This window comes from Pristiophorus japonicus, chromosome 16, assembly GCF_044704955.1.
Source record: "Pristiophorus japonicus isolate sPriJap1 chromosome 16, sPriJap1.hap1, whole genome shotgun sequence".
NCBI classification, from domain to species: domain Eukaryota; kingdom Metazoa; phylum Chordata; class Chondrichthyes; family Pristiophoridae; genus Pristiophorus; species Pristiophorus japonicus.
In genome coordinates this window covers 109,005,936-109,033,150 of record NC_091992.1, presented here as the reverse complement: position 1 = coordinate 109,033,150, position 27,215 = coordinate 109,005,936, and the positions used below count along the sequence as shown (strand labels likewise).

The following is a 27,215-nucleotide window of genomic DNA, read 5'->3' as shown; positions in this document are numbered from 1 at the left end:
ACACTTTAATACAGGGTATTTCATTTTACCTACACTCCTCCCAGAGTCCTGTTTCCTCCCTTACCCCTACTCCTTTGTCAGCTTTGTATAGCTTTATATTTGTTCTTTCTATTTTAACTGTTCTATATATCCATTTTTAGGTGCAATTACACTGCATGCTTAGTATCAATATAAAGCCAACATCGCTGCACACGGATGCTTAATCCAGAGTCAAGGCCCAATCTGACTCCAGAGTGGAGTTTCCTGGAGAAGCAATCAAACTGGGTTTATGAAATGTTGTGGGGAAGGGGTCCTCCTGGACAATTTTTAAACCTACTTGATCAATTTCTAAATATCTAGATTTTTAACTGTCAGACCTCAGGCTGTCAGCTGTAGATTAAAATGCACATTCAGGAAAGACAGAGAGAGAGCAAGCGATAGACAATTGGAGACTGCTCAACCATTGTTACCACTCATGACAATGCTTTATTTTGCCTTTTTCTTCCCCCAATACAGGCTTTTAAGCACCTCAATGGGCTGCTTGCTGAATTCAGATGTATCTGATCAGTGATCACTGATGAATTCTGTGTAGCCAGGTTACCCGATGCGGGGGGAAGCAGGCAGGTCGGAGGGCCTCCTCATGGGACCACTCCTGGGCTTGACCAAGGTGGTCATTAACAGGTCCAGGTAGTGGGCGGTCGAGGGGGTCATTCAGCACGACTGCCTGCCTCTCTTCTGTGGCTAAGTTCGTGCCGCGGTGTCCCTGGAGCTGGAGCACGTGGTGTCCGCCGGTACGCTCGCGGCCTTCCCTGACTGGTAGGCACCGGAGAGACTGGAGTGCATCGTCGCAAACGGGAACACAATTTTAATTTGATTTATCAAGGTTCTTTTAAACATTTTTTAATGTTTTAATTGTTGGTATTTAAAAAGAGCTGTAGCCAGGTTACAGTGACGCCTCACTGGTGATGGGGGTGGTGAAGGTGTGTTTGGCTGGGGCTCTGTGGGCTTGGCCACATTCAGGAACTGGCCGAGGTTGAAAGGGTTAAAAGTGTGGCCGAGATTGCCGAAGGGAGACTCGGCCGGCCGATCGCGCGCTCGGTCATTTCCGCGCCGCTGACGGAGATTGCCGAAGGGAGACTCGGCCGGCCGATCGCGCGCTCGGTCATTTCCGCGCCGCTGACGGAGATTGCCGAAGGGAGACTCGGCCGGCCGATCGCGCGCTCGGTCATTTCCGCGCCGCTGACGGAGATTGCCGAAAGGAGACCCGGCCGGCCGCTCGCTCGCTCGCTGGCTGCCGCACCGGCTCCTCTTTGCGGATATTCTGTCGCTTCAGAGCTTGGAGAGAAAAAAAAATCTCGGGTGTTTTTTTTTCTCTCGCTTCCTCCTCCCCACCCCTTTCCTCCTCCCCTCCTCCGTTCGGGTTTAAAGCAACTCAAACTTCCTTGGTTGGCTGGGCATTTGCTGCAAATCTCTCCCGATGCAGGCCATCAAGTGCGTGGTTGTGGGCGACGGGTAAGTAAATTCATCTTCATGGGGAAAGAGACAATTGCAGGGGAAAAAAAGGCTGTCGGAAATTGAAATGTCTGCAAGCCTTGGGCTGTGTCTAGGAATTTAGAAAAAAATAATTGCTGGTGGTTTTCTCGTTTAAAAAAAAAACGATGCAGGAATAAGCATTTAGATATTTGCATCCCTTGGATTTGGACAGCCGATGCTTTGATTTTTTTTTAAATCAATTTGTATTTTTATTTGATTTTCCCCCCTCAGTGAATTTCCGAGATTGTGTTGCTGGAGGAACAATCGAGTGAATCAGAGCAGCAGACACTTGCAGCAGCACCAGCCCTAGCCAGGCGTGCAGCATTTGCTTTCACAGCCACAATTCAGGCTACCTCCCACCCCCACAATTCCAGCATTTCTTTCAAATGACTTGGCTATTTCATGTCTCTCTTCACATAATTGGAGCAACAACAACAAAACATACCCTTTCATTTGTGAGAGCTGGATGTAAAAATGGGGAGAACGGCAGTAAGAGTGGGAAAGGGATTAACTAAAAGTTTTTATTGTCACCGTGTGGTGGGGAGAAAAAAAATCCACCTTTTATTTTTCATCCACACAGTCAACATCTGAAATGTGTGTGAATGACGATACTTTGTTGGTGGGTGTAATGGAAGCACAATAGCTGGGTATCTGCTGGCTTGTGGGGCATTCATGGTCCACACAGCCTCCATAGAGTAGATAATTAGCTATAGTCGTGCTACAAGATGGCTGGTGATGTGACAGTGGCATAACTCTGGGTATGTACTCAATTGCAAAACAGCTTGTCTGGTCTGGAGGATGGGTATTCCCCAAGTTATAATCTTGAGTTGGCTGATGGGCTATGATAGCACAATCTGCGGAACCAGGTTATATATTCTCGGAAATTGGCTGTTGTGATGGTGTACCAGTATGCAGAGCCTTGATGCATATTGTTATCTAGTGGCAATTGGGGTAGTGTTGGTACTTTTAAGCACAACATGGATATTTTATAAGATCAGGAGATGATGGTAAACTCTGCAAAGCCTGTTGTGTACCAATTAAATAAAATCAACACAGATTTTGATATTTTTAAGTAAATTTCCAACATAAAGTGGGCAAATGCAAAGTAATTGATCTGATATTATACTGATCAAAGATTTAAAATTCTAATACATATCTTTAGATTTATTGCCCCATTTATTTTTCCTTTCCTTGAACTAATCATTTCATGGGTTGGTTAACTGCCATGCTGCTCTCATCAACTCACCAAGCCATAAAGTGGAACTGGTCATGTGGAGAGAAGGAAACAAGAATTTATTTAATGCCTTATCACATCTCACAATGTTTAGTATGTAATTAATTAAATTACTTTACAGCAACCTTTGTTCTGTCGGTAAATGTGGCAGTCATTTTGTGTACACGTTACCACAAATGGCAATGAGAGAAATGGCCAGTTAACTTTTTTTATGCTATTGGTTGAGAGAGGACATTGCTGAATAATGCCATGGGATCTTTAGCATTCAGCTGAAACACCAAAAAAGGGAGACCGAGTGTGTTACCTCCCAAACTGGGCTGCAGAGGCAAAAATCTGTGTAAAGAATTGGGACGGGGTGTGGTGAGAGATCAGTGGCAATTTCAGGATTTAGAGTGGGCTGTTTTACCTTCCTCATTCCCATCTCTCTCCAGTGGTTATAGTTTTGCCAACTGATACAGGATTTTGGCAATAAAATTGAGTGTGTAATTGCAAGGCATTGAACCTTTGAAACTGGAGACCTGGGTTATATTGAAGGGTTTTTGTAATCCACAAGCTGTTAGAATTTAAGCAGTTGGGTTGAGTTGGTTTGGATTTTTGCTTTAAGGGAAGAGATCTAAATTGTGGACGATGTCTCGTGTTTCAGAAAGCGGGTCATTTTCTTCCTGTTATCTGCATCGTATTAGACAAGGAATTTATTTGATGTTTTTGGCTGACCTGTAAAGTTAAATTTGTGGTATGGGTTATGGCATATTTCTTCTTTGAGCGCTTACAGACCAAAATTAAAATTATATGAAATCCAGGGTTTGAGACACTGGTGTGCAGCCATAAAACTAACTCCAAAGAACAGTAGTATTTGAGAAAAAAACCTATTCTTTGGTTAGGATTGCTGATTTACATCGGGGTAACTGGCTCACAGCTGATGTAATTGACTGATGTAATGTTTGTACCCCCACAAATTGTTCCCAACCAGGCACTCATGAGTGTATTATGTTAATCAAGTCAATAGTTGAGGGAGGAGAGGAGGAAGTGACCAAACTTAAGCCAAGTTATTGCTTTATGTTACGTGCTGAGAAATGTCTGTTCATTAATGTTTCAAAAATTGTATAAATAACATTTTATGGGTGCCTGGCTATGTAGACTTGAAGTGGTATCTGGCACCATCCAGTCATGTGATGCAAGGCAGCTGCTGCTGTAACTGGTCGGACAGCATGTTGAATTACTTTGGCTGCAATACTGGAACTAAATTCGTATTGCCTATTAATCCTGATTCAGCAGCAGTGCTGCTTACCAACTCTCAATTATCGAGATGCCACTGCACATTGGCGCGTGTGCAGGATTTTATTCATGATTCCCACGCAAGTTTGCCAATCTTGGCCAAATAAAGAGAAGGGGAGTGGATGGACGAGGGGGTCCATACCTACTACCAGTTGGCTGCAGAATCGCATCAGTGGAACAGGTCACTATCGGGCCATTGTGTGTGGATCTAGGCAATGTTGAAGAAAGTACTATCCAGGTGTGCTATCTTATTTCTTGCCTACGAGTTGGAAATATGAGTGGTGTGCAAGGGCCTCAACCTGGAGCGTTTTCATTACTCATTAGTTTATTTATGCCATATAATAATTTAACAAATGCTGTCAAGGGTATGAGATAACTTGATTTTTTAATATCTGAATACATTTAAATAAGACTTGTTAGTAGACCACATGCAGTGAGCTCATTTGTAACCCAGTGAAATGGACGGCTGAGGAGGCAGTGTATGTAGTCTTGGAATGTGATCGAGGTTTGTAATCCATTCCAGATCTCTTTATTTCCCCTAGTACTGTGTGTGCGAAATACATATGTTCTGTAATGTAGAAAATATAATCTCTATCATATACATGTTCATATTCTATAAAATATATACCATCAATCTATGAGCTAAGATGCTGAATTAGCACGCTATCTTAAGTTGTGTCCGTGTCATTGTGAATAGAGAATGATACGATGTGACATTTCATGTTCCTTGTTACTTGCCTCAGTAGCAATATGCTGCATTAAATATTTGTTTGCAAACTGACTAATATTTACATTTTTACGAGGGGTTTAAAAAAAAAACAACCCTATCTTGTGCATATCTGTAATAAGCCATGGTACAAACATGATCTGTTCCACTGCCAGTTGTTGCACATTTGCAAATTTCTGTGCCCTGGCAATTAACAGATATTTGGAAAATGCCTCCTGATGCCACAGCACCAACTAGCAGCTATAATGAGATAAAAGGAATAATTGCGAGTGCTGGAATTCTGAAGTAGGTCTTGGAAAGACAAAGACATTAGAATTCATCATCTTAGCTGCTTCATACATTTTGATATAACAAGGCACCTATATAAATACAAGTACAAAAGCAAAATACTGCAGAAGCTGGAATCTGAAATAAAAACAGAAAATGCTGGAAATCTCAGCAGGTCAGGTAGCATCTGTGGAGAGAAACAGAGTTAACGTTTCAGGTCTGTGGCCCTTCGTCTGACCCGTAACATTAACTCTCTTTCTCTCCACAGATGCTGCCTGGCCTGCTGTGATTCCTAGCATTTCCTATATATTATATTTATACAAGTGTTATTTCAGGACTTTGTTTTTCTATTGGTGTCGGCAGTGTTTCAATGCAGATATTTACCAAAGTTGGTGTTTTGCTCAGGCAGCAACAACCTCAGCCACAATGGACACCTGCTGGATTTGCTAAATTTGGCAATTGGCTGACCAGCTTATTTCTGGGTCTTCCCAATCAATCGTTGGAGTTAGTGAATTGGGCTGGTTTATGAAGATGTTGCTCGTGGCGTAGTGAATCTTGCATTTTCAGAACCAATGCAAGCTCTCTATTGACACCATTATATAAGCGCCTTGAGAGTAAAGGCAGCAGAAGGCATACGGCATCGACCATGGCTTTTATAATTGAGATGGGCTTCAGTAGTACTACATGACTGCTTGGTATGAAGTCATTTAAGGTGATATTGTAAAATTGTCAGATCTATCTTACCACCCCTTCTGCTGGAGAATTGCTAAATGTGCTGTTATATCTGCAGCTAGAACAACAGGAATTTCTGACTGAACTGCCCCAAGTCCTGCTCTATACCAGTCAAGTTTTGGAACTGGTAAAATGGAGTGGATCCTTCAGAGATTCATCTGGGGAAATCCAGGAAAGAATAGTAGCTGTTGGAACCCCCTCCTTTTAGCTTTTGTTGATCGTTGCAGGGACCTGGACGGAGGTTGTCTCTTGCAAATACCAACTTGTCATCTCAGTTATTCAAAAATTGAATTTCCATCAAACTTGAGTAGTAGCTACCTCATCTTAGTCAGTTCACTGGCCTATGGACCTTGCACTACGGGCTCGATAATCTCCGATTTGTGTCCGCCTTGCATATTTTATGTAATATCACAGCCAATTTTATTTTCCATTTTGCACATGCCGCCATTACCCCGAGCTGCAAGGTAGTGTTGAAAGCTGATCCGGAGCACAGTTTCTGGACTACAAGAAAAACAAGGCTATTTCATAACCATCTTTTGCAGTCTTCTCATTACATTGCCATCCTTCATGAATGACTTGTTAACCTCACTTTGCATTGTCCAACCATTGCTTGCTTGTTTTATTCTTTGCAAAGCCATCTGTCCTATTTTAAGAGTTGCACTGTTAGCACATTTCCTGCTTCAGCCAGGAGAGTGGAACGGGGACATCTCTGGTGCTGTCCAGTTACTTGCTGATCAGTCAGCCATGTCTGTGAGGCAGGGCTGTGCAGGATGGGGAACTGCACTGTTCCCCATCCTCACGTTGCTTGTAAGGTGTTTCTACTAAGTACATCTTCGTGGGATCACTGCTTCGTCATTTTACCATCATAAAACTTGCATTATCATATCCGTGTCTGAAAGTGCTTTGAAAAATGAATTACTTTTTGAAGTGCAATGACTTGTTTAGGTCAATGTTGCAGCCATTCTTGACCCAAACATCAAATAAGAATGACCAGGTAATCTGTTTGTAGTTTATATTGGTTGAAGGAGGAATGTCAGCCAGAACGCAAAGAAAACTCCTGCTCTTTAATAGTGCTAACGATCTTTAACGTCCACTTGAACTACATTGGCTTAATTTGTAGGAGATCTCTGTGGGGTTGCCTGTAGTGAGTTGGAAGATGTGCTGTTTTATAACAAATGTGTGAAGGAAAGGGGAAGTTTTATTGGAAGACAGACACACATGAAGTGCATAATATATAATTATTTTTGGCATCCTCATAATGGGGTAAATAAAATAAACTGAGTATCTAATGGGGTATTATCTCCATGTTTTAATATATTAAAGGTATTAATTTATGCTGGAAGAAGACATGAATTCGGTGTCTATATACTGAGGTAGCTGATCTTGGATGGGGTGGCAATAAGGATACCACTGTTGGCCTGCATTTTCGCAGTTAGAGAGGGGGCGAAATCAGCCAGTATTTGCACTCCCGATCTTTAACCAATAGTGTGTGTGTGCAGTTGGGTGAGAAAAGATTCAACTCCATAATGATACTTGGTTAACCTTTGCCACTGGACCAAGACGTAGCTCTGTCAAGCCCGTGCGGTGGCTGGTGTGCAACGGCCACCACACGTTTTTTTTTTAATTTAAAAAATCCACATCTTCCACCCTTCAATATGTAGTTCGCAACCTGGAATATCAGGTCCTTCATTGAAACACCTGTGAACCGTTTTGGTGTGGAAGTAAGTCATCCTCGATACGAGGGACCACCTAAGATTTAACCTCATTGACTGCCTTGCCAACAGTGTCTATGCTTGTGTGTGAAGAATGGTCACTTGGGTTAACTACTGGAGGCTGCCAGTACCTGTAAAACCATATCCCATGAAAAGTCAGTGCCTTCAGGAGACAAAAGAAGAAATATGTCACTCTCAAATCTTGACATTTTCATTTATGATTTTGTTTAAATATTAGCTTTTTTTAAAAAAAAATTGATTTGTCGGGAGGGGAAATCTTCAGTGTGCTTTTTCATCTATTTTTCTTTTAATATAATGATGGGCTTCATGGTATGTGAGCTGCCAAGACTACAGTTCGGGTGTCTAAGCAAAGCTTTGTTATCAACTGCTGCATTCAGCTGAGCTCTCTAGCTGGTGAATTGCATTTTAGTTTTCTGTGTGTGCTTATGTTTCCTCCCTGTTAATCATTACATCATCGCTAACCAATGAGGAGTGTCTTAAGAGAAGTGTGAGATACTGGGCTCTGCTTGGAATGTGCTATCTCAACTAACAGATGATGCAGCTTTCTGACAAAGAATTAGGGCTTTTGGTTACTTAGCAACATTAAGTGTTTGATGGTTTGCACTTTGGCATTAAACCCCCACATGCTCTCAATATGATGGGCAGGTTATTTTAAAATGCTGTAGCTCAGTTCTTTGGTAAATGTTTTAATGTTAAATATGCGTTGTGTAGAACTGCAGAATTAATTTACAGTATTTGATGAAAGAAATATTGTCTTTGTAAATGGGGATATGAATATTGCTGAGGACCATTTTGGTCAGTGATGTTTTAGTAGGAATTTGATGAATTGCATTATTGCGTTTGAGTATTTGACAAACAAAAAGGTTTACCAAGCATTTCTTTATAAAGACTGTGCTTTCAACAACGACAATTTTGTTCTGTAATCACTGCCGCCTCTTCCCTCTTGCCCCAAATTTTGTGCTACAGAAATGGGATAGAGCTGTGATGTAAACAATTCCATGTTATATGAATAACGTGAAAAACTTGAATGCCACTCCCTGTCTTTTTTTTTGAAAATGGGTCTGTTTTGAGCTCCGTTTACATAAGTATTTGATGAATATAGCTTTAATAACTTAAGCATTATCGCATTCTAATGAATATGTGACCTACCTTTGTCAGAAAGTACGTTCTGTCTGGAAATGAAACTGCTGGTTTGCTTTGTGTTCAAGGGTTTATAAGCAGATCCACTATCTCTGGTGACTTGATGTCACATTCTATATTTAGTCAGCAGGATTCTACATAACATTTTTTAACGTGTTTTGGTGATTTGGGGCAATTGTTTTATAGCGACTGAGTAAGTCGCACTCCACTTGTACTTTAGGGGATTTTTACTTGTGTTTGGGAGGATGGGGTGGAGGATTAGATTCTAGGATGCTACCCATTTTCTCATGGAAACCACAAATAATAGGCCTTGGTTGTGAGGAATTTCTGATTTGCTATTCCACTACCAGCTGTCTGAAATTTGTGTTTAGAACTGGGCTAACTATCCACCTATCAGTCCTTGGACCTGGGTGTATGCCTGCCTCTGGTCGCAAGGTGCCGGTTAGATGGCAGAAATAAGTGCTATTTGCCATTGGGTCCACCGTTTTATTCTGGCAATAAAGTAGCCAGAATGGTAGTCACAAACAGATGGTGTATATCACATGCAGATATCAGCATATCACATGCATGCACCATCTCAATGTTGCCGATGTTATTTGGAACACGGAGATTGTCATTTTTGCAGAATCTACAACATAAACAGATAATGTAGATAATTTTCAGTCAATCTGAGAAACAAGTACTGTGCAGAGCAGTGGATTGGAATACTGTCCTGTAACCTCCAGTAACCTATGTCTGAAACTAGCCCAAGTGGATGAGATGGAAGTCTTCTGCCGCTGTTGATTCTTAAATGACATGAGTTTGGACTGTCTCACTCCACTTCCCACTGGATATTAATCTAATTGCTACTAATTTGACAGTCTCCCTCTGAATCTAAAGGATGAGGAGTGTGGGAACCAGCAATATGACAGGGAGGGGAGGGTTGAATCCTTTTTAAGGCTGGTGTATCAGCAGACTGCGGAGGAACTCTTGCATTTATTCTGTGCTTTTCACTGAATGCAAAGGGCTTGCATGTTTTGAGTATTGTCCCTTGGCAACGATGGTTGATGCTGTCTGTAGCCCCAACGAACGTGAATGCACTGACCAAAAACAATGCACTCATACATATAAATAGAATGTTTTCCAGTCGGATAGTTCGATTTTGATGACTGATCATTGACTGGCCATTCAACTATAATGTAGCCTACCTGACCTGGTTGTAGAGTGAGTAAGGTCAGTATTCCACACTCCACAGCTCCGCTGCTACAGTCAGTGACCATTTCTTATGATAAACAAAAACGCCCAACAGTTTTAATTTCTAAGATGGACAATATCTGATTCAGAATCCAGTGAAATCAGATTGGGAAATCGCTGTAAATTCTATAAACTAATAGGTAGCCAGCTCCCAGGTTTCAATCACTGAAATTGAATTCCTCAAACTAATGTTTCAGTATCCAGGATATGATGGGATATTAAAGTTCTGATGAAGGATTATGCCTGAAATGTTAACTTGTCACTTCTCTCTGCATAATCTGGCCTTGATTTGCTGAGTGGTTTCTGCTTTTGTTAATGATCTATTGACAGGTTATGGTGATGTAGGCAACAGATTTGAAGAAAACACTTTTCTCCCCTTCTCCCTCGGAAAAACATTCATCTGTATTTTCCTGGACGCTTTCTTTTTTAAAAAAAAAAGAATCTACTGTTCCTTGAATTTTACTTGCTTCTGTCCTGAAGGTGCAGACTTATACTGGGGTATAATTACACTGGTAATGTACCTCACCCAAATAGACATTATTGCTGCCAGCTAATGGCAGGCTATTCGGCTATTCAGACATGAAGTGAAACTCGATCCTGTCTTCCTGCCAACATCCACGTATATGTATGATTTCTAGCTGGATAGCCGTTGGAGACAGCAGCCTTAATGTATCATATATATTCTTCTTAGCCCAGGAACAATGAAGGAAACTTGGCATAGCCGAGTAATCAAGTGTGGGATCTTCCTCGTCTGTACGGCTCTGTGCATTTAGCCACAGTGGCAGCTACAGTCATTGTATTTTTTTTAATGTAGAAAGTGGCATCTGTCTGCCATTTTGCCAATAATATGCCCTTTTGCATTGGCATCAGTGGTGTGTTGGTGCTGCTGGTTCCTAAAGCGCTGATCTTGCTCCGCCTGCCACATTTTGAATTCCAAGTTGCCTTGGCTCGCTAAGACAGGTAGCCTAGATCCTCGCCCCAACCTGGTTTTCGCAACTTCCACCAGTTTTACATTTTGGTTTGCAGTCGGCTGCACAAAACCTGGGATTTAGGAACATTCTGCTGACACCAATTTGAAGGGGAATGAGAAACTCTGAACAGTAATGAATGGTTTCCACAGGGAAGGAGGAAATGCTAAGAACGTCGACCCAAGCACCTTTAAAAGTGTCTTTTATACTGGTCTTTTAATTTGGAGTTAAAGAGCCAGTTCTTGTGTTTTTATGATTAATTTGATTATTTTAAACGGACAGCAGATTTGTAGACTTTAGGTCTTCCTGGTAAATTCAGCAGCTTTACATTGGGAAAAGCCACTGGCTGAGTGAGACCCACACTTCAGGACCCAGCGCCATGCCCACTGACACCAACATAAAAGGTCTATTTAAAGCAGTTTTAGTAACCAGCCCGAGAGCAATAGTGGAAAGGGCCTGGAATTGGATTGTGTACCTTCTAATGACGGGCTCAACAAGCACCACAGTGGTTAAGGTCTGGGTTCATGCTTTTTGTGACGAGCCCATGTAGCTTTGGGGGATCTCCAATTACCTGCATTCTCCACAAGAATTGGTCCTGAGGATGAAAAAATGGGGAGAAGATAAGTGATGGGAGAAATGCAGTTGTAACAAAATTCTAAACCGTGCTCTATAGTTACAGGGCACTATCATGTCTGGTGGAGCAAATATGCTGAGGGTTTACCAACAATATGGAGGCAAAGTCGGTTGGCTAAAATATGTTTGGTAACATTGGAATGCCAGGGTTCAAGTGGGGACTGCACGTGACCCAGGGACTGTAATTTTGAAACCCTGGGAGTAGATAGTCCGTGTCAGAGAACGGTAGTAACAGGTCTGCGAGCCTTTTCTTATCTGGAGGTTGTAATTGTGCATACAAAATTAGTACCAAGCGCATTTGTGTGTCTGTATGTATGTGATCAATTACTGTTTTAGCAGAGTGTTTAAACGTTCATTTTAAAACTGGATGCTTTAAAGAGATAACACCTAATTTTAGACAGTAGCCAGAGGAAGTGAAAACCAATACTAGTTGATCCCCTGTGGTGTTGTACACGAGGTGTAAAGATCCGCGTGTTTTCAACTGAAACGGGATTAGAGGGAGGAGGACAATTGTATCGTGGTGCACAGGTACTTCAGTCCCCAGTTTAAAGTTGTGCTTTCTGTGCTTATTTTAATGTAATACTTGAATTTTATTTGTCTTTCGGGTGAGGTTTTAAGCCAAGGCCCCATCTGCCTACTCAAGTGGGCATAAACGATCCCATAACACTATTCGAAAGAGCGGGAGGTTCTTCTGGTGTCCTGATCAATATTTGTCCCTCAACCAACACGACAAAAAGATTATCTCGTCATCTGTGGTTTGCTGTATGCAAATTGACTGCCAATTTTCCTACATTACATACTTCAGAAGTATTTTGTTGGCTGTGAAGTGCTTTGGGATATCCTGAGGTCATGACGGGCGATTTATATGAAGAAAGAAAGACTTGCATTTATATGAAGAAAGAAAGACTTGCATTTATATAGTGCCTTTCACGACCACCGGACATGTCAACGTGCTTTACAGCCAATGAAGTACTTTTGGAGTGTAGTCACTGTTGCAGTGTGGGAAACACAGCAGCCAATTTGCGCACAGCAAGCTCCCACAAACAGTAGTGTGATAATGACCAGATAATCTGTTTTTGTTATGTTGATTGAGGGATAAATATTGGCCAGGACACCAGGGATGACTCCTCTGCTCTTCTTCGGAATAATGCCATGGGATCTTTTACATCCACTTGAGAGAGCAGACCGGACTTTGGTTTAACGTCTCATCTGAAAGACGGCACCTCCGACAGTGCAGCACTCTCTCAGCACTAGGTGTGTCAGCCTAGATTTATTTGCTCAAGTCCCTGGAGTGGGACGTGAGCCCACAACCTTCAAATGCAAGTTCTTTCATTTAATGTGGATCACATCTGGTAGATACCTCTACATGAAGATTTTTTTTTTAATATCTTCAAAAAATTATTTGGAAGAATTTCGGGTGCCCCCACAACATGTACACAATGCTGAGAGTGTAGTTTGTTTACTGGTGATTCCTCATTTTAACAGGAGCTATATCCAAAGGATTTGTTGCTCTGATACCTTGGTATATTTTGCACTGAGCGCTTGTGTCTAATCGCAGCTGGTCAGAGAAGGGTTGTGTGTCAGTCACCGGCTGGGATTTAGGCCTGCATTCACGGCATTGTGAAGAGAGCAACTGGACAGCCACAAGAGCTGCATAAAAGCCCAAATATTTTTGCACCAAGGCAAATGGCGTATCTGTGTGTGAGAACTGAACCTGTAATAGAAACCGGGCAACCCTCTTAGTGCTGTGCTGGTGACTCCATTTCAACCTCCAGTATTGCACGAAGCAACTTCCAGGATTTCCATAAACTGTGCCAGTAAGGCTCTGGGTACAGTCTGTCTTTTCTCTTCATTTGGTAGGAGTTGTAAATCTCCAGAACAATGATATTTTAAAAAAAATGAATACTGATTTCTTTAAATACTCCATGAATTGTTAATATTTAGATTGCAAATAACAAGTGGGAATACTTTTACAGTGATGAATCATGTAATGCTCATGTAGAATTAACAGGGTTTTGGAAATTTGTAAAATATACAGAGGCATCAGAACACCAAATCCTTTGTGTGCATTTGGAGGGGTGGATGATGGACAACCGAATTGGAGGCCTGACTACTCTTAATAATTCAGTGCTTAAATTTTTTTTTAAATAATCACAATACTTTACTTTAAATTAAGCCTTGAATGTAAAATGGAAATTTAGTGCTGCAACTTTGAATTAGGAGCAGTAAAGTATATATTGGAGCACTATATTTGAAAATGATATGATTTGATGTAGAATATGGATTTTATAGGTTACTAACGTGGAATTAAGAGTTTGTGTGCATCCAATTTAGCCTCTTTAGATTAATGTTTTATTGTCTTTCAACTTTGTCACTAATGGTAGTTTCTTTGCTGCTTTACAGTGCTGTAGGTAAGACATGCCTACTCATCAGCTATACCACCAATGCATTCCCCGGAGAGTACATCCCAACAGTGTATGTATTGAGTGTAGCATTCTTTATCAATAGTTCTTAAATTGTTTATATTTGATGCCTTTTGAATTCTAATGCTTTAATTTTGCAGATTTGACAATTATTCAGCTAATGTTATGGTAGATGGGAAACCAGTGAATCTGGGACTCTGGGACACAGCAGGTCAGGAAGATTATGACCGACTGCGACCCCTCTCTTACCCACAGACGGTATGTTGCCTTTTTTAAAAACCTATATCAATTTTCTTCCTTCCAATCCTGGAGTTTTGATTCTTTGCTGGAGTCGAGTTTAAGCACCGCAAATCCTCCCATCTCTCACCCAAGTTGTTGTTACTTGTGTGAGCCTCGACAGTGAATGTTAAGCAGTCTATTTAAAGGGGTGGGACAGGGATATACGGCATAAAAACAGGCCATTCGGCCCAACCAGTCCATGCTGTTGTCTATGCTCCACTCGAGCCTCCTCCCGTCTTTCCTCCTCTAACTCTCTTAGCATAACCCTTTATTCCGTTCTCCCTCACAGCTTATCTAGCCTCCCCTTAAATGCATCTATACTGTTTGCCTCAACTACTCCATGATAGCGAATTCGACATTCTCACCACTCTCTTGGTAAAGAAGTTCCTTCTGCATTCCCAATTTGATTTCTTGGTGATATCTTATATTGATGGACTCTACTTCTGCACAAGTGGAAACATTCTCTATCTACTCTATCAAAACCATTGACTTGTTTTGTACTGCAGCTGTGTTACGGCTTGTAGGTTAGCTCATGCAAGGATTAGTTCATCGGCTGTTTGGCATTTCCTCCATCAAGAGTCCAACCTCCCTCCTCCATCAAGAGTCCAACTTCCCTCCTCCATGCACGCGTCTGCCCAAAGCCATTGGCATTTTCTGGAGGCACTCTGTATTGACCAGTGACAGGTGGTACTGTCTACTGTCGTTACCGTAGCAGGTTTTAACCCGACCTGATTCCATTAGGAACTATAAAATATTCCTTAATGCTCCTGAAAATAAAACATATGGTGTTGGGAGTGAATATTACAGGTCTGTCTGGCTACTACACTGAGCGATGGGACATTCTCTACATCTACCCTTTGATGATTGTAAAGGCCTCTATCAGGTCACCCCTCAGTCTTCTCTTTTTTTTACAGAGGAAAGAGCCCCGGCTTGTTCAATCTTTCCTGATATATAACCTCTCCGTTCTGGTATCATTCTAGTAAATCTTTGTTGCACCTTCTCCAGTGCCTCTATCTTTTTTTTTTATAACATGGAGATCAGAACTGTTCACAGTACTCCAATTGTGGTCTTAACCAAGGGTCTGTACATAACTTCTGCTTTTCAATTCTATCCCTCTAGAAATAAACCCCAGTGTGTTATTTACTATTTTTATGACCTTATTGACCTGTGCCACTATTGATTTGTGTATCTGTACCCCCGGATTCCTCGGTTCCTCTACCCCATTTAGACACTTATTTTCCGAGGTGTATGTGGCCTTATTCTTCCGACCAAAATGTACTATCTCACACTTATCATTATTGAAGTTCAGTTGCCAATTACATACCCATTCTGCAAGTTTATTAATGGCTTCCTGTATTTTGTCAGTCATCCTCTGTATTAACTACACCTCCCCCGCCACCGCCCCCCCCCCCCCCCCGCCCAAAAAAAAAATTGGTGTCCTCTGCAAATTTTGAAATTGTACTTTGAATTCTGAGTCCAAATCATTTATGTAAATGGTGACCAACAGTGGTCACAGCACCGATCCTTGTGGGACCCCACTTCCCACCATTTGTCAATCTGAGTAACTACCTTTAACCGCTTACTCTTTCTTTTACACATTTTGTAGCCAGCTTGCTATCCATTCTGCTACTTGTTCCCTGATTGCACATGTTCTGAACTTCATCATGAGTCTATTATACAGTTTATTACTGCATTACCTTATCTACCCTTTCTGTTACTACTTCAAAGAATTCAGTAAGTCAAGTATGACCTTCCCTTTTGGAATATGTGTTGACTACTCCTATTATATTTTCAGTTTTTCATGTTTTTCTATTCTATCTTTGAGTAAGGATTTAGTATACGTGGATGCAATCCATCCAGACCAAGGGATTTATCTTTAAGTTTGATTAGTTTATCAATTATCTTTCTCCCCGCCCCCCACCCTTTCTATCTTAAATGTAATATCTTTTTTGATCCCTTCTAATGTCATGTCCACCTTAGTCTTCATGCCGATTTGATTTATGACAAATTCCACAGGAAACCAGGTAATGGAGATGAGTCCTTATTTATATGGATTAAATTAACCTTTTGTATTTGTTTTAATAGGATGTTTTTTTGATCTGCTTTTCACTCGTGAGTCCAGCATCCTTTGAAAATGTCAGAGCAAAGGTAATGTTTTCTTTTTGAAGCGCTGGGTCAAATTACAGCTTGTACATGCAATATATTTGTCAGTATGGGACCTTAAGCAATCGAAAAGGTGTGGGCCTAATGTACAGTCCTAACCAGGTTTCCCAGTTCATGGGGGTCAAAGGTCTCGTGCAAGCGAACTAAATAGATGTTTTTAACTGCTTCACTGGTACTCACTTGCAGTGATTCATTGCTAGTGATGTAGCGTTAGTGTTTTTATTTCTTTGTATGATACCTATGCGTATAGAAACTGTTCATAATTTAGCTATGTCCTTTTCAGTCCCTATCCACCATTTCTTGGCCAAAATGGTGTGCAGGTAACCTTCTCTCAGGCGCATGAGTGTGCAGATTTCTTCCCCTTGATAGAAGGAAAGTGCCTTTATCTTTGGCACCCTTGCTGTGTACCAGTTGCGATCTGGAACTAATGTGTGGGGAATTGTGGGCACAATGGTTTGCTGCATTGGTACATCAGCAGCCAACCTTGACCTGCGGCATTAAATATAGTTTTCAGGAGCAATGAAGTCTTTTGCAGGTGCTACACTTCATGAGCTTGCATCCTGTTTCATCCACTCAGTTAAGATGAAGAAACATTTAGCGTTTTTAAAAATAAAATGTTGGAAAGACACAGCAGGTTAGTCATCATCTGTAAGAGAAAAGCTGGATTTTGTCCAAATTTTTCTTTACAGATATCAACTGACCTGTTTACAGTATTTGTTGCTTTTGTTTGATTTCCACCACTTTCAGTTTTGTTTGAAGGTGGTGGGGGGGTCGAGGCGAGAATGTGACACACCTACCCCACCCTTGCCCCCAATCATTTGGAGATCCGCCAACCTTGAAGCGGCCTTGGAGTTTGAAACCCCCCCCCCCCCACAACTCCCCAGTTCAGTGCTTTTGCTTCCAGATAAATGGGATAACTTAATTCCATGAGTTGGGTTGTTAAAGATCCTAAATGAAATAGATGACATCTCAATTCAGTCTCAAATGGACGTGAATCCAAAGCATACTGTTGATATTTGCATTGAAATAACACATATTTAATTAAAAAATATAATTGGAAATAAGTTAATTGTATGAAAGGTCAGTCATGGTATGGCAGTAATTAACTTTATTTGATGATACTTAAACTCCAAATTGGTATTTTTTGTATTCCATGCAGTGGTACCCAGAGGTGCGGCATCATTGTCCAAACACGCCAATAATCCTAGTAGGAACAAAGCTGGATTTGCGGGATGATAAGGACACCATTGAAAGGCTAAGAGATAAAAAGCTGGCTCCCATTACCTACCCGCAGGGGTTGGCTATGGCCAGGGAGATAGGTGAGTGGTGGCAAGGTCTGGGAGGAATTGTAGGACGAAATACTTTACCACTTTAAACACACATGGTGGGAGAATCCAGTTGCCACGTTAAAATGAAAATTTGCCAACAAAACATAACACAAAATGACTGCTCCATTCAGGCCACAGTCAAGTGCCCCAGGCCATCATCTTTTGAGTAGATATTGGATTGATGCATATAGATTGCTGCAACATGCAGACTTGGCAATTAGTCATAGGAAGAATTGCATCGGTCTGTCACTCTGATATCAATGAGGGCTAGCCTTCCTATTGTGCCTTGAGCAATCAACATTGAGGCAGTGCTGCAGAACTGAATGAGAATTGATGCTAAAGAACCATGAAACCTCTGAGACCTGAAACTAAGCTTGCCTTAATATTGACAATCTTGGGAAGATACCAAAATCTGAATGCACTGAATGAAATGTCTGATTTAGTCTTTGTGTGACACAATCAATGTTGACCTCAATATTCCCAGCAGCAATGAAACCTGTTTTCCTACAAGTTGATCAAGCAATTATTAAAAAGGATTTCTGGGGGAATTGCGATGAATGTGTTTGCTTAAAGGTTATTACTGGATGTCTCTTATGAATGTGGCTTTCCTTTTCACTGTTAATATAGGTTCAGTTTAAATTGTATATTTTGATTTGGGAGGAGGGCAAAAATCAGTAAACTTCACAAGGTGACGACAGTCTCCACTACTGCAGTATATTTGTGGCCTCTGCAAAGATGATCCTGCAGTGGAGAAACAAAAAATGTCTGTTATTTATACTGCCAACCTGTCACCGCCTTTTCAAGAGATCCTTGTTAGACATATGAAGCGGGTGGCATCAATTCAGGAATAGCAAATCTCGTTCCCTAACCACTGACCATCCCTCTCCCGAGCATCAATCTGCTGGTGAACCGGACTGTTCGCAACCTAGGTGTCATATTTGACCCTGAAATGAGTTTCCAGCCACATATCCGCGGCATAACTAAAACCGCCTTTTTCCACCTCCGTAACATTGCCCACCTCTGCCTCTGCCACAGCTCTTGTGCTCATTCATGGCCTTTGCTACCTCTAGACTTGACTACTCCCACTCACTCCTGGCCGGCCTCCCACATTCTACACTACTTAAACTTGAGGTTATCCAGAACTCAGCAGCCCGTGTACTAACTCGCACCAAGTCATGATCACCCATCATTCCTGTGCTTTCTGACCTACATCGGCTCCCGGTTAAATAACGCCTCGATTTCAAAATTCTCATCCTTGATTACAAATCACTCCATGGCCTTGCCCCTCCAGATCTCTATAATCTTTTTCAGCCTTACAACCCCACAAGATGTCTGCGCTCTTCAAATTCTGGCCTCTTGAACATCCCTCATTATAACTGCTTAACCATCGGTGGCCGTGCCTTCAGCTGTTTGGGCCCTAAGATCTGGAACTCCCTCCCTAAGCCTCCCTGCCTCTCTACCTCTCTTTCCTCCTTTTAAGACGCTCCTTAAAACCTACCTCTAAGCAAGATTTTGGTCATCTGCCTTAATTTCTTCTTTTGTGGCTCGGTGTCAAATTTATCTGTTTTGTCTTGTAACACTGTTGTGAAGCGCCTTGGGATCTTTTACTACGTTAAAGGAGCTATATAAATAAAAGTTACTAATTTTGGGAGCGGGACAGTTTATTAAATGGTTACTGGATGACGTTTGTTATTGTGAAATGAGATTCAATGAACAGTTCTGACGAAAGGTCATCGACCTGAAACGTTAACTCTGTTTCTCTCTCCACAGATGCTGTCTCACCTGCTGAGTATTTCCAGCATTTTCTGTTTTTATTCCAATGAACTAGAATCGAAAATAAAAGTAGAATATGATAGAAACGCTTGGCATCTGAATGAGAAAGATAGGCTTGGATCTAGTTGGTGTTTCAGGTGTGAGTGAGAGTCACATCTTAACATTTAATCTAACTTTCTCGTTCAGATGGTCATTGGCTTGCTGTGCAGTTTCAGCAGTTTCTATTTTTATTTCAGATATCCAACATTACTTTTGTTTTTGACTTTGAACCATGTTATGCTTCTTGAATATTTAAACAAGACGTTGCTTTTTTTTTAGATTTTCTGCTAAAATGGATGACATTTTTTAAAGGTGCTGATCAAGTTGAGGGATGTTGGAAATGGGACTTTCCAATTCTGTGCACTCAGTGTCAGCATTAAGGCCAATGAGAACGCTTACACCGTGGTTCGATCTAGACTAAAATTCCCCCTCCCCCACAATGTGTATTAACCCATTGGGGGTGTGACTGTCCTTCTAACGTAGAAATGTTCTCCCTGGTATTACTTAAACTCAGTTGAAGAGAGCTGTAAAGTCAGCTTTATTATCCAGCACCAAGAATTCACATTCAATACCGCAGTACTCACTATTGCCTTTTGTCACTTTTTAAAAAAAAAAACTATTTTCTTTCACATCTGTACTCGGTTACCAAGAAGCTCAGCGCACATCAATGGAGCATGGAGAACCATTTTAATAGAAGTCATTCATTATCTTGCAATCGTTTTTATTTTACTATTGAGGCACAACTTATGAAAGAAAGACATGCACTTGTACAGCGCCTTTCATGACCACCGGATGTCTCGCAAGCAATTTACAACCAATTACCGGTATGTACTTTTTGAAGTGTAGTCACTGTTGTAATGTAGGAAACCTTTTACTACAGAAGTGCTTCTGTACACACAACACAAATGAGGGACATTCCACTGAGTTGTTGTGTAATTTACTATTTTCTTGGGTGATGCATGGGGGTTTTTGTTTTTGTGCAATGTATTTAGATGCAAGTCTGCAGCTCTTTTGTTGCTCGACTATCCTGCAGCTTAACCAATCGGATACAATATTCACTGCTCCCTCTAAACAAGGACTGTAATCAAAACCAGAAACTGGGTCTCTGTACAGCTGCAGTGGGAGCCACTGAAACAGCCTATTGTGTAATGATTTCACTGTAAATTATTTACATAAGTTATAGCAACAAGAGAGCTGGGATATTGAATAAATTTAAGACAGAAATAAATGGTTTTGTAAACGATAAGGAGTCATGGAGAGCGGGCAGGGAAGTGGACCTGAGGCCATGATCGGATCAGCCATGATTGTATTAGATAGCGGAGCAGGCTCGAGGGGCCGTATGGCCTACACCTGCTCCTATTTCTTATGTTCTTATGAAACAGGTCATTTGGCCCAAACCAGTCCGTGCCCCATTTACCCTCCACGTGAGCTGGTATAATTTATCCCCTTTTTCTTCATCCATCACCTATCCAATCTTATCTTCAATGTTGATAATTATTTCTGCCTCAACCCTGGAAGTGAATTCCAACCCCTCTCAGCACTCAAAAGAAGTTTTTCCTGGGCTTATCATTAACTCTTGGCTCTTGTATTCTATACTACTTGTACCCGCAGCTGGAAATCTTAGTTTTTTTTTTAACAGCCTGATCAAGCCGAGATGCTGCTTTCAATGCCCGGTACCCTCCAAACCTCCTGCTCTTCCACGTACCGATCCTACTGCCCTTCAGAGACTAATTACTGTGGGGTTTTTTTAAACCAAATTGTCTTGCCTCATGCCTACTGACACTGATATCGATCTGCTGCTTTTTAGCCCATTCCCCCATCTTATCAATTAGTTTAAATAATTCTCTGAAGCCTCCTTTCCCCATCCACAAAGAAGCCCTATTATCTGTATTTTCAAGCCGCTAATGGCCCTTTTATGTTGGAGTGTAGACAACAGCAAAAATGTGGGTCTCTTGCTATCAGCTGGACTTATAAACTATACACCACCTGTTCAAATGGCCTGTTGAGACTGTGTTTGGAGCATGTAAAAAAAAAAAAAAAAATCCTACTTCAGCAAGGTATTGAGGGCGGCAAAAACCACACGTGAACAGTCAAACACTTCCTGGAGTGGGAGAGAAGACAATTGGTGAAGGAAGTAGCGAATAAAAAAGATTATATTCTTCCCCTTACTACAACTGTGTAAAATAGTGTTTAAAAGCAGTTTTGTATGTTGTTGGAAAGGACTGTGCTACATCATGCAACCTTGTCTCGCAAATGTCATTCATTGACAAAGGGCTAAAGGTTTTTTCTAAATCATACTTTGCAGTACTTTTTACTTTTCTGACCAGACCTGTGCAGTGGTAATTAATGGGTAAATCTGTCTGTGAAATAATACTTGCACACAAATTCCAGACTCCAATAAGCGATCCGAAGAGCAGACGGAGTGTTTCTAAGCAGAACACCTTGGTGATGAAGAGGAATGTAATGTAGTACTTGCTGATCTGCCACCATTAGATTACTTTCCCAGCAGGAGCAGGAATGGCTCAGCACTAAACTTCAATTTTCTTTTGAAAGGAAAACATTGTTAAGCTGATTAACACTGAAGAAATGGTAGTTGACAGTATTTTGATTTGGGGTGGGGGTGGGTATCACATGCAGAACTCCACCAAACTATGAGGCCCTCTTGGGTCTGCTCTCTTGGGTGGATGTATAAGATCCAATGGAACTATTTCGAAGAAGAGCAGGAGAGTTATCCCCGGTGTCCTGGCCAATATTTATCCCTCAATCAACATAACAGAAACAGATCATCTGGTCATCATCACATTGCTGTTTGTGGGAGCTTGCTGCGTGCAAATTAGCTGCCATTTCTACATTACAACAGTGGCTACACTTCAACAAAAAAAAGTATGTAGTTGGCTGTAAAATGCTTTGGGACGTCCGGTGGTCATGAAAGGTGCTATATAAATGCAAGTCTTTTTCTTTCCAAACATCATAGGCAATCCACTCAAAGTGAGTTCTCAGGTGACTGTACAATCCAATACTGAGAAATTACCGAATAGGATTTCTATTTATCCAATTTGGAGTGCATTTTCTTCCTGCAGGGATACGCCCCATTGGTAAGCTTCTCACCTTTTGTCCAGCCAGGGCTACCCCTATGGGGCAATGGCTTGCAGGGTTACCTGGAGTAAGAACATAAATAGGAGCCCCTCGAGCCTGCTTCACCATTCAATAAGATCACGGCTGATCTGATCTTGGCAGGTGAGAATAATTCCAGTCTCCAGTGACTCGTCTACCCCACCAGTGCTCAGTATTGACCGAGCTCAATACTGCTCCAAATTACTGCAGAGCTGTGTAGTTCAGATATCCGAACACACAGCCTTCCACAGAGTAAGGCAGGTTAGCAAGGCCTGGGGTAATGGGCAAGTGGAATTTTTTGTGGGACAGTATATGGACAAGTCATCTGTGTTGTTCCCTTCCTATTTCTCATTTACATGTTGCCCCTTGGCAACATCATCCGAAAACTCAACGTCCGTTTCCACATGTACGCTGATGACACTCAGCTCGACCTCACTACAACTTCTTTCGATCCTCCACGGTCTCTAAATTGTCAGACTGCTTGTCCGACATCCAGTTCTGGATGTGCAGAAATTTTCACCAATTGAATATTGTTTTCGGTCCCTGCCACAAACTCCACTCCCGAGCCACTGACTCCATTCCTCTCATTGGCTGTAAAGTGCTTTGAGACATCTGGTGGTCGTGAAAGGTGCTATATAAATGCAAGTCTTTCTTTCTCCCCAACTTCTGTCTGAGGCTGAACCAGACTGTTCGCAACCTTGGTGTCATATTTCGACCACATAGCCGCAGCATAACTAAGACCGCCTATTTCCACCTCCGTAACATTGCGCATTGCCTCAGCTCATTCGCTGTTGAAGCCCTCATCCATATCTTTGTTACCTCTAGACTTGACTATTCCAATGCACTCCTGGCTGGCCTTCCACATTCTACCCTACGTAAACTAGAGGCGATCCAAAACTCGGCTGTCCATGTCCTAATTTGTATCCAGTCCCGCTCACCCATCACTCCGTGCTTGCTGACCTACATTGGCTTCCGGAGTTAAGCAATGCCTTGATTTTAAAATTCTCAGCCTTATTTTCAAACCCTCCTTGGCCTCGCCCCTCCCTATCTCTGTAACCTCCTCCAGTCCCACAACCCCCACCCCAAGATGTCTGCGTCCTCTAATTCTGCCCTCTTGAGCATCCCTGAATATAATCGCTCAACCATTGGTGGCCTTGCCTTCTATTGCCTAGACACCAAACTCTGGAACTCCCTGCCTAAACCTCTCCGCCTTTCTTTCCTCCATGACGCTCCTTAAAACCTACCCCGTTGACCAAACTTGGTCACCTGTGCTAATTTCTACTTGCGCGGCTCAGTGTCAAATCTTTTATCTCATAATACTCCTGTGAAGCGCCTTAGAACGTTTTACTACGTTAAAGGTGCTATATATATAATATATATATATACACAAGTTGTTGTCTTATTTCACTGTTACAGAAATAATATTTTGACTTAAAACTTAATAAATAACTGCATAAAATAACTTGTGTTCTAAAGTTAACTCTTCATACCTAATGAAGTGAATAATCTTTTGTAATAAATTCACTGAACAAAACAGTAATGTGGGTGGGGAAATAGAGAGAGAGAGAGAGAGATATAGAGTCCTTTCGGAATCTGTGAATGCCTATAATTATTCGTATCGGGTTTCTGTTGTGAAAATAAAGGCTCTGCATGATGCTAGAGGAGGGCCTTGCAGAAACTGAAAGGGGCCTTTGTTTTAGCAGCTGGGAGAATTACAGTCCATCCTCCATTCTGCTCTGGGGGCACTGTTGACTTTTATTGTCAGCTCGTGAGAAAGTGAAGAAATCCTCCACTTCCAATCCCCTGGGAAAGTCTGCCTGTGTGTTGAGCTACTTTATGTTTCCTTGTTTCCGTAGGCTATTCACCTCATCAAGCTCCCCCTCCCCCCATCTAAAATGAAGCTCAAATAGAACTATGGCCATTTGCAGCACCTTTTAGCTCTCTAACATCAGCCTATGTATGTAAGGGTTTGAATAAAATAGATACAGTTTGACATCAGCCTGTAAGACTTCAAATCGTCAAACCTATTGGGAGTTCTTAATTTTTTTCCAATTTTCTCTCCTGTGGACTTTTGCAATAAAACCTCCTGAAAGTCAGTCTTCCAATACTTCCACTTTTATATAATTCTTCATGTTTTTAAGTGATGGCAGGCTATTTGACTGAGGAGCCAAGTCTTGGCTCGCCTAATATCCACGCTTGTGCATCTTCCTGTAGGAGTCACAAAATAATGGCCAGCAATGGGAACCCTAGCTTTTTAAAAAAATCCCCCTGACCTCCCCTTAATCACTGGGATTGTGTCCCATGGGAAGATTATATAATTGAAATAAAATTGATTGAACTAAACCAAAACAAATCAACCTGTGTAATCACTTGGTATATTACTGAGTAAGTTTGCGAGCCTGAGCCAGGTTGGAGAGGAGTGAGAAGTGTCCACTGCAGATCCTTTACTGTATTGACGTGCACATCTAGGCCATGGAGGCACTGAGCTCTGTCAAGATCCTGTTGCCCTCCCAACTGTGTGTTATGGCAAAAGCAAATGGGAAACGAAACAAAACCTCAAAAACATTTGCACTGATCTGCTGCAACGACAGTTGAAGCAACTGTAGTAGATTGAGATTGTGAGCATTCATTACTGGACATAGAATGACAACTTGGAAACCTGCCAAAGAGAAGAGTTCCATCAATGAAAGCAGTGACACGGTGAACTTGAGCATTTGATACGATCTGTATTTTCAAAGCTGTATTTTTTCCCACAGGTGCTGTGAAGTACCTGGAGTGCTCTGCTCTTACTCAGCGAGGTTTGAAAACGGTCTTTGATGAAGCAATTCGAGCCGTGCTGTGCCCACCACCGGTGAAAAAGCGTAGAAAGAAGTGCACTGTTTTCTAGGAAGAGACCGTGCAGGAACCATACCTTCATAACAACGCAATCTGCTGGTATTTTATCCAAATCGTGGCCCTGTGTGGAATGAGACTGCAGAAGAGAGTGTTCTTCATGTCGCCTCTCTTGAGTTGGAACAGTTAGCCTTGAGAGTCAAGTCCTGAAGTCAGTAATTATTCTGTTAGCGCTGTGTTGGATTTTATGTGAGGCAATGTGGCTGTCTTCATGAGTGGACTCTTGTAATTTTTTTTAAGCTGCAGTATCCCCTCTTTTTTGGTAGCTTTTATCCAACTCAATTCCAGTGGTGACCAAAATGACACTTCCATTGTGGAAACAGTATTAATGGGCATTTCATCTTTGTGAGCTTAATTCTTTAATTTTATTTTGTTACATAACTGATTATTTAAGCAACACTAGATTCTACTATTTTATTTTCCTGTCAGTCCTCTTTACCATTTCACTGACTGCAAAATGTGGACCAAGAGGACTGTTTCACTGCACAGTAGCTGTTAGTGCCCTATACTAATTTTTTTTTAAAGTCCACTCTCGCTGTCTGGTATCATTGGTTAGTCTAGACCAGCAGCAGTTTTTAGTGCCTATCAATTCATATTGACAATTATTGAAGTCTAGACATGCGTCCATTTGCATTGTTATTGTAGCAACATTTTATTTTGAATAAACAAATACATTTAATAGATTATTTTGCCCCGCTAACTTAAAAGAAGTACATGGAAGTTAATTATAAGATTTTTGTCGAGAATGGACCTTTTTTGCACGGTTTTGATTTTTTTTGGCCTTTTTGTGACCACGTTCCTGTTGCGGGAGATCAAAATGAGGGATACTGCAGTGTTAATTATTGTAGAGATACTTTTGACCTTTTCTGTAAGCAGCTCTGGATAATACGGGATCACTGAGTGCAGCATGGGCAAAAGTGCAAATTTAAAAGGGCGGGGGGGCGGGGGGAAGGCTTGTGTATGTGAAAGACTTGTGTAAAAAGGCTTTCTGCTGGTTATGTAAAGTCAGTGTTTAACTGTGTTGTGTTCATTAACTTTATTACAACACTAGCAGACTTGTGTTTTGACAGATCAGGGTTTCTCCTTCATTCTAAATATTACGAGTAAATTGTAGAGATTGCCAGATGCAGTGTCCAACTAGAGATGCAGCATTCACTTGTTCTAGCTGGGACTAACAAAAAACAGTTTTGCCAACTTGGCGTCTTATTCGTTTATAGTACTGGCCTGCATGATTTGAGTCCCAATATTTTATTCTAATCAACATCCTAGCCTTAACCCTGGGAGAGAGCTGACTCTTCGGGAAATGTCACTGTTTATTTTTGTTTTTTGTGATTTTCTTAAATGCATTCGTACAAGTTTTTGAGAGGATTTCTAACTTGGCACATTCTCAAGGTGCAACTTCTTGAACCAAATTATGTTTTAAAAAATGAATTTCATTAAATATTGTAGTATCCTCATTACCATAAGTTTATTGTTTCCTTTCTTATGAAATGCGTATAGTAGTCGCTCACTTGTGTTTTGATACAAGATGTGCTATAAGGGGCTTCTTCCCAGAACCAATGCAGAAACCTTCACTAGAACATGCGTTTTGCCTGGTTTCCAATGGGAGCATAAGAGAGAATTTTAAAATCAAGGCACTGCTTAACCGGGAGCCAGAGTAGGTCAGTGAGCACAGGGCTGATGGGTGAACAGGACTTGGTGCAAGTTAGAGCATGGGCAGCAGAGTTTTGGATGATCACATTTATGGAGG

At 41.5% G+C, this 27,215-nt stretch overlaps 1 protein-coding gene across 2 annotated transcripts; it reads left to right on the top strand.

The window, feature by feature from the left end:
- Positions 1-1,244: 1,244 nt before the first annotated feature.
- LOC139226711 (ras-related C3 botulinum toxin substrate 3) lies at positions 1,245-26,925 on the top strand. Of its 2 annotated transcripts, XM_070857672.1 has the most exons (7): positions 1,245-1,491; positions 13,858-13,929; positions 14,018-14,135; positions 16,242-16,304; positions 17,479-17,638; positions 22,434-22,554; positions 25,330-26,925. In XM_070857672.1, the coding sequence occupies exons 1-7, from the start codon at positions 1,457-1,459 to the stop codon at positions 25,388-25,390; spliced, it is 630 nt and encodes a 209-aa protein (XP_070713773.1). In that variant the 5' UTR covers positions 1,245-1,456; the 3' UTR covers positions 25,391-26,925. The 2 variants fall into 2 exon arrangements, with proteins under 2 accessions (XP_070713773.1, XP_070713774.1); XM_070857673.1 differs by lacking the exon at positions 22,434-22,554.
- Positions 26,926-27,215: the final 290 nt, after the last annotated feature.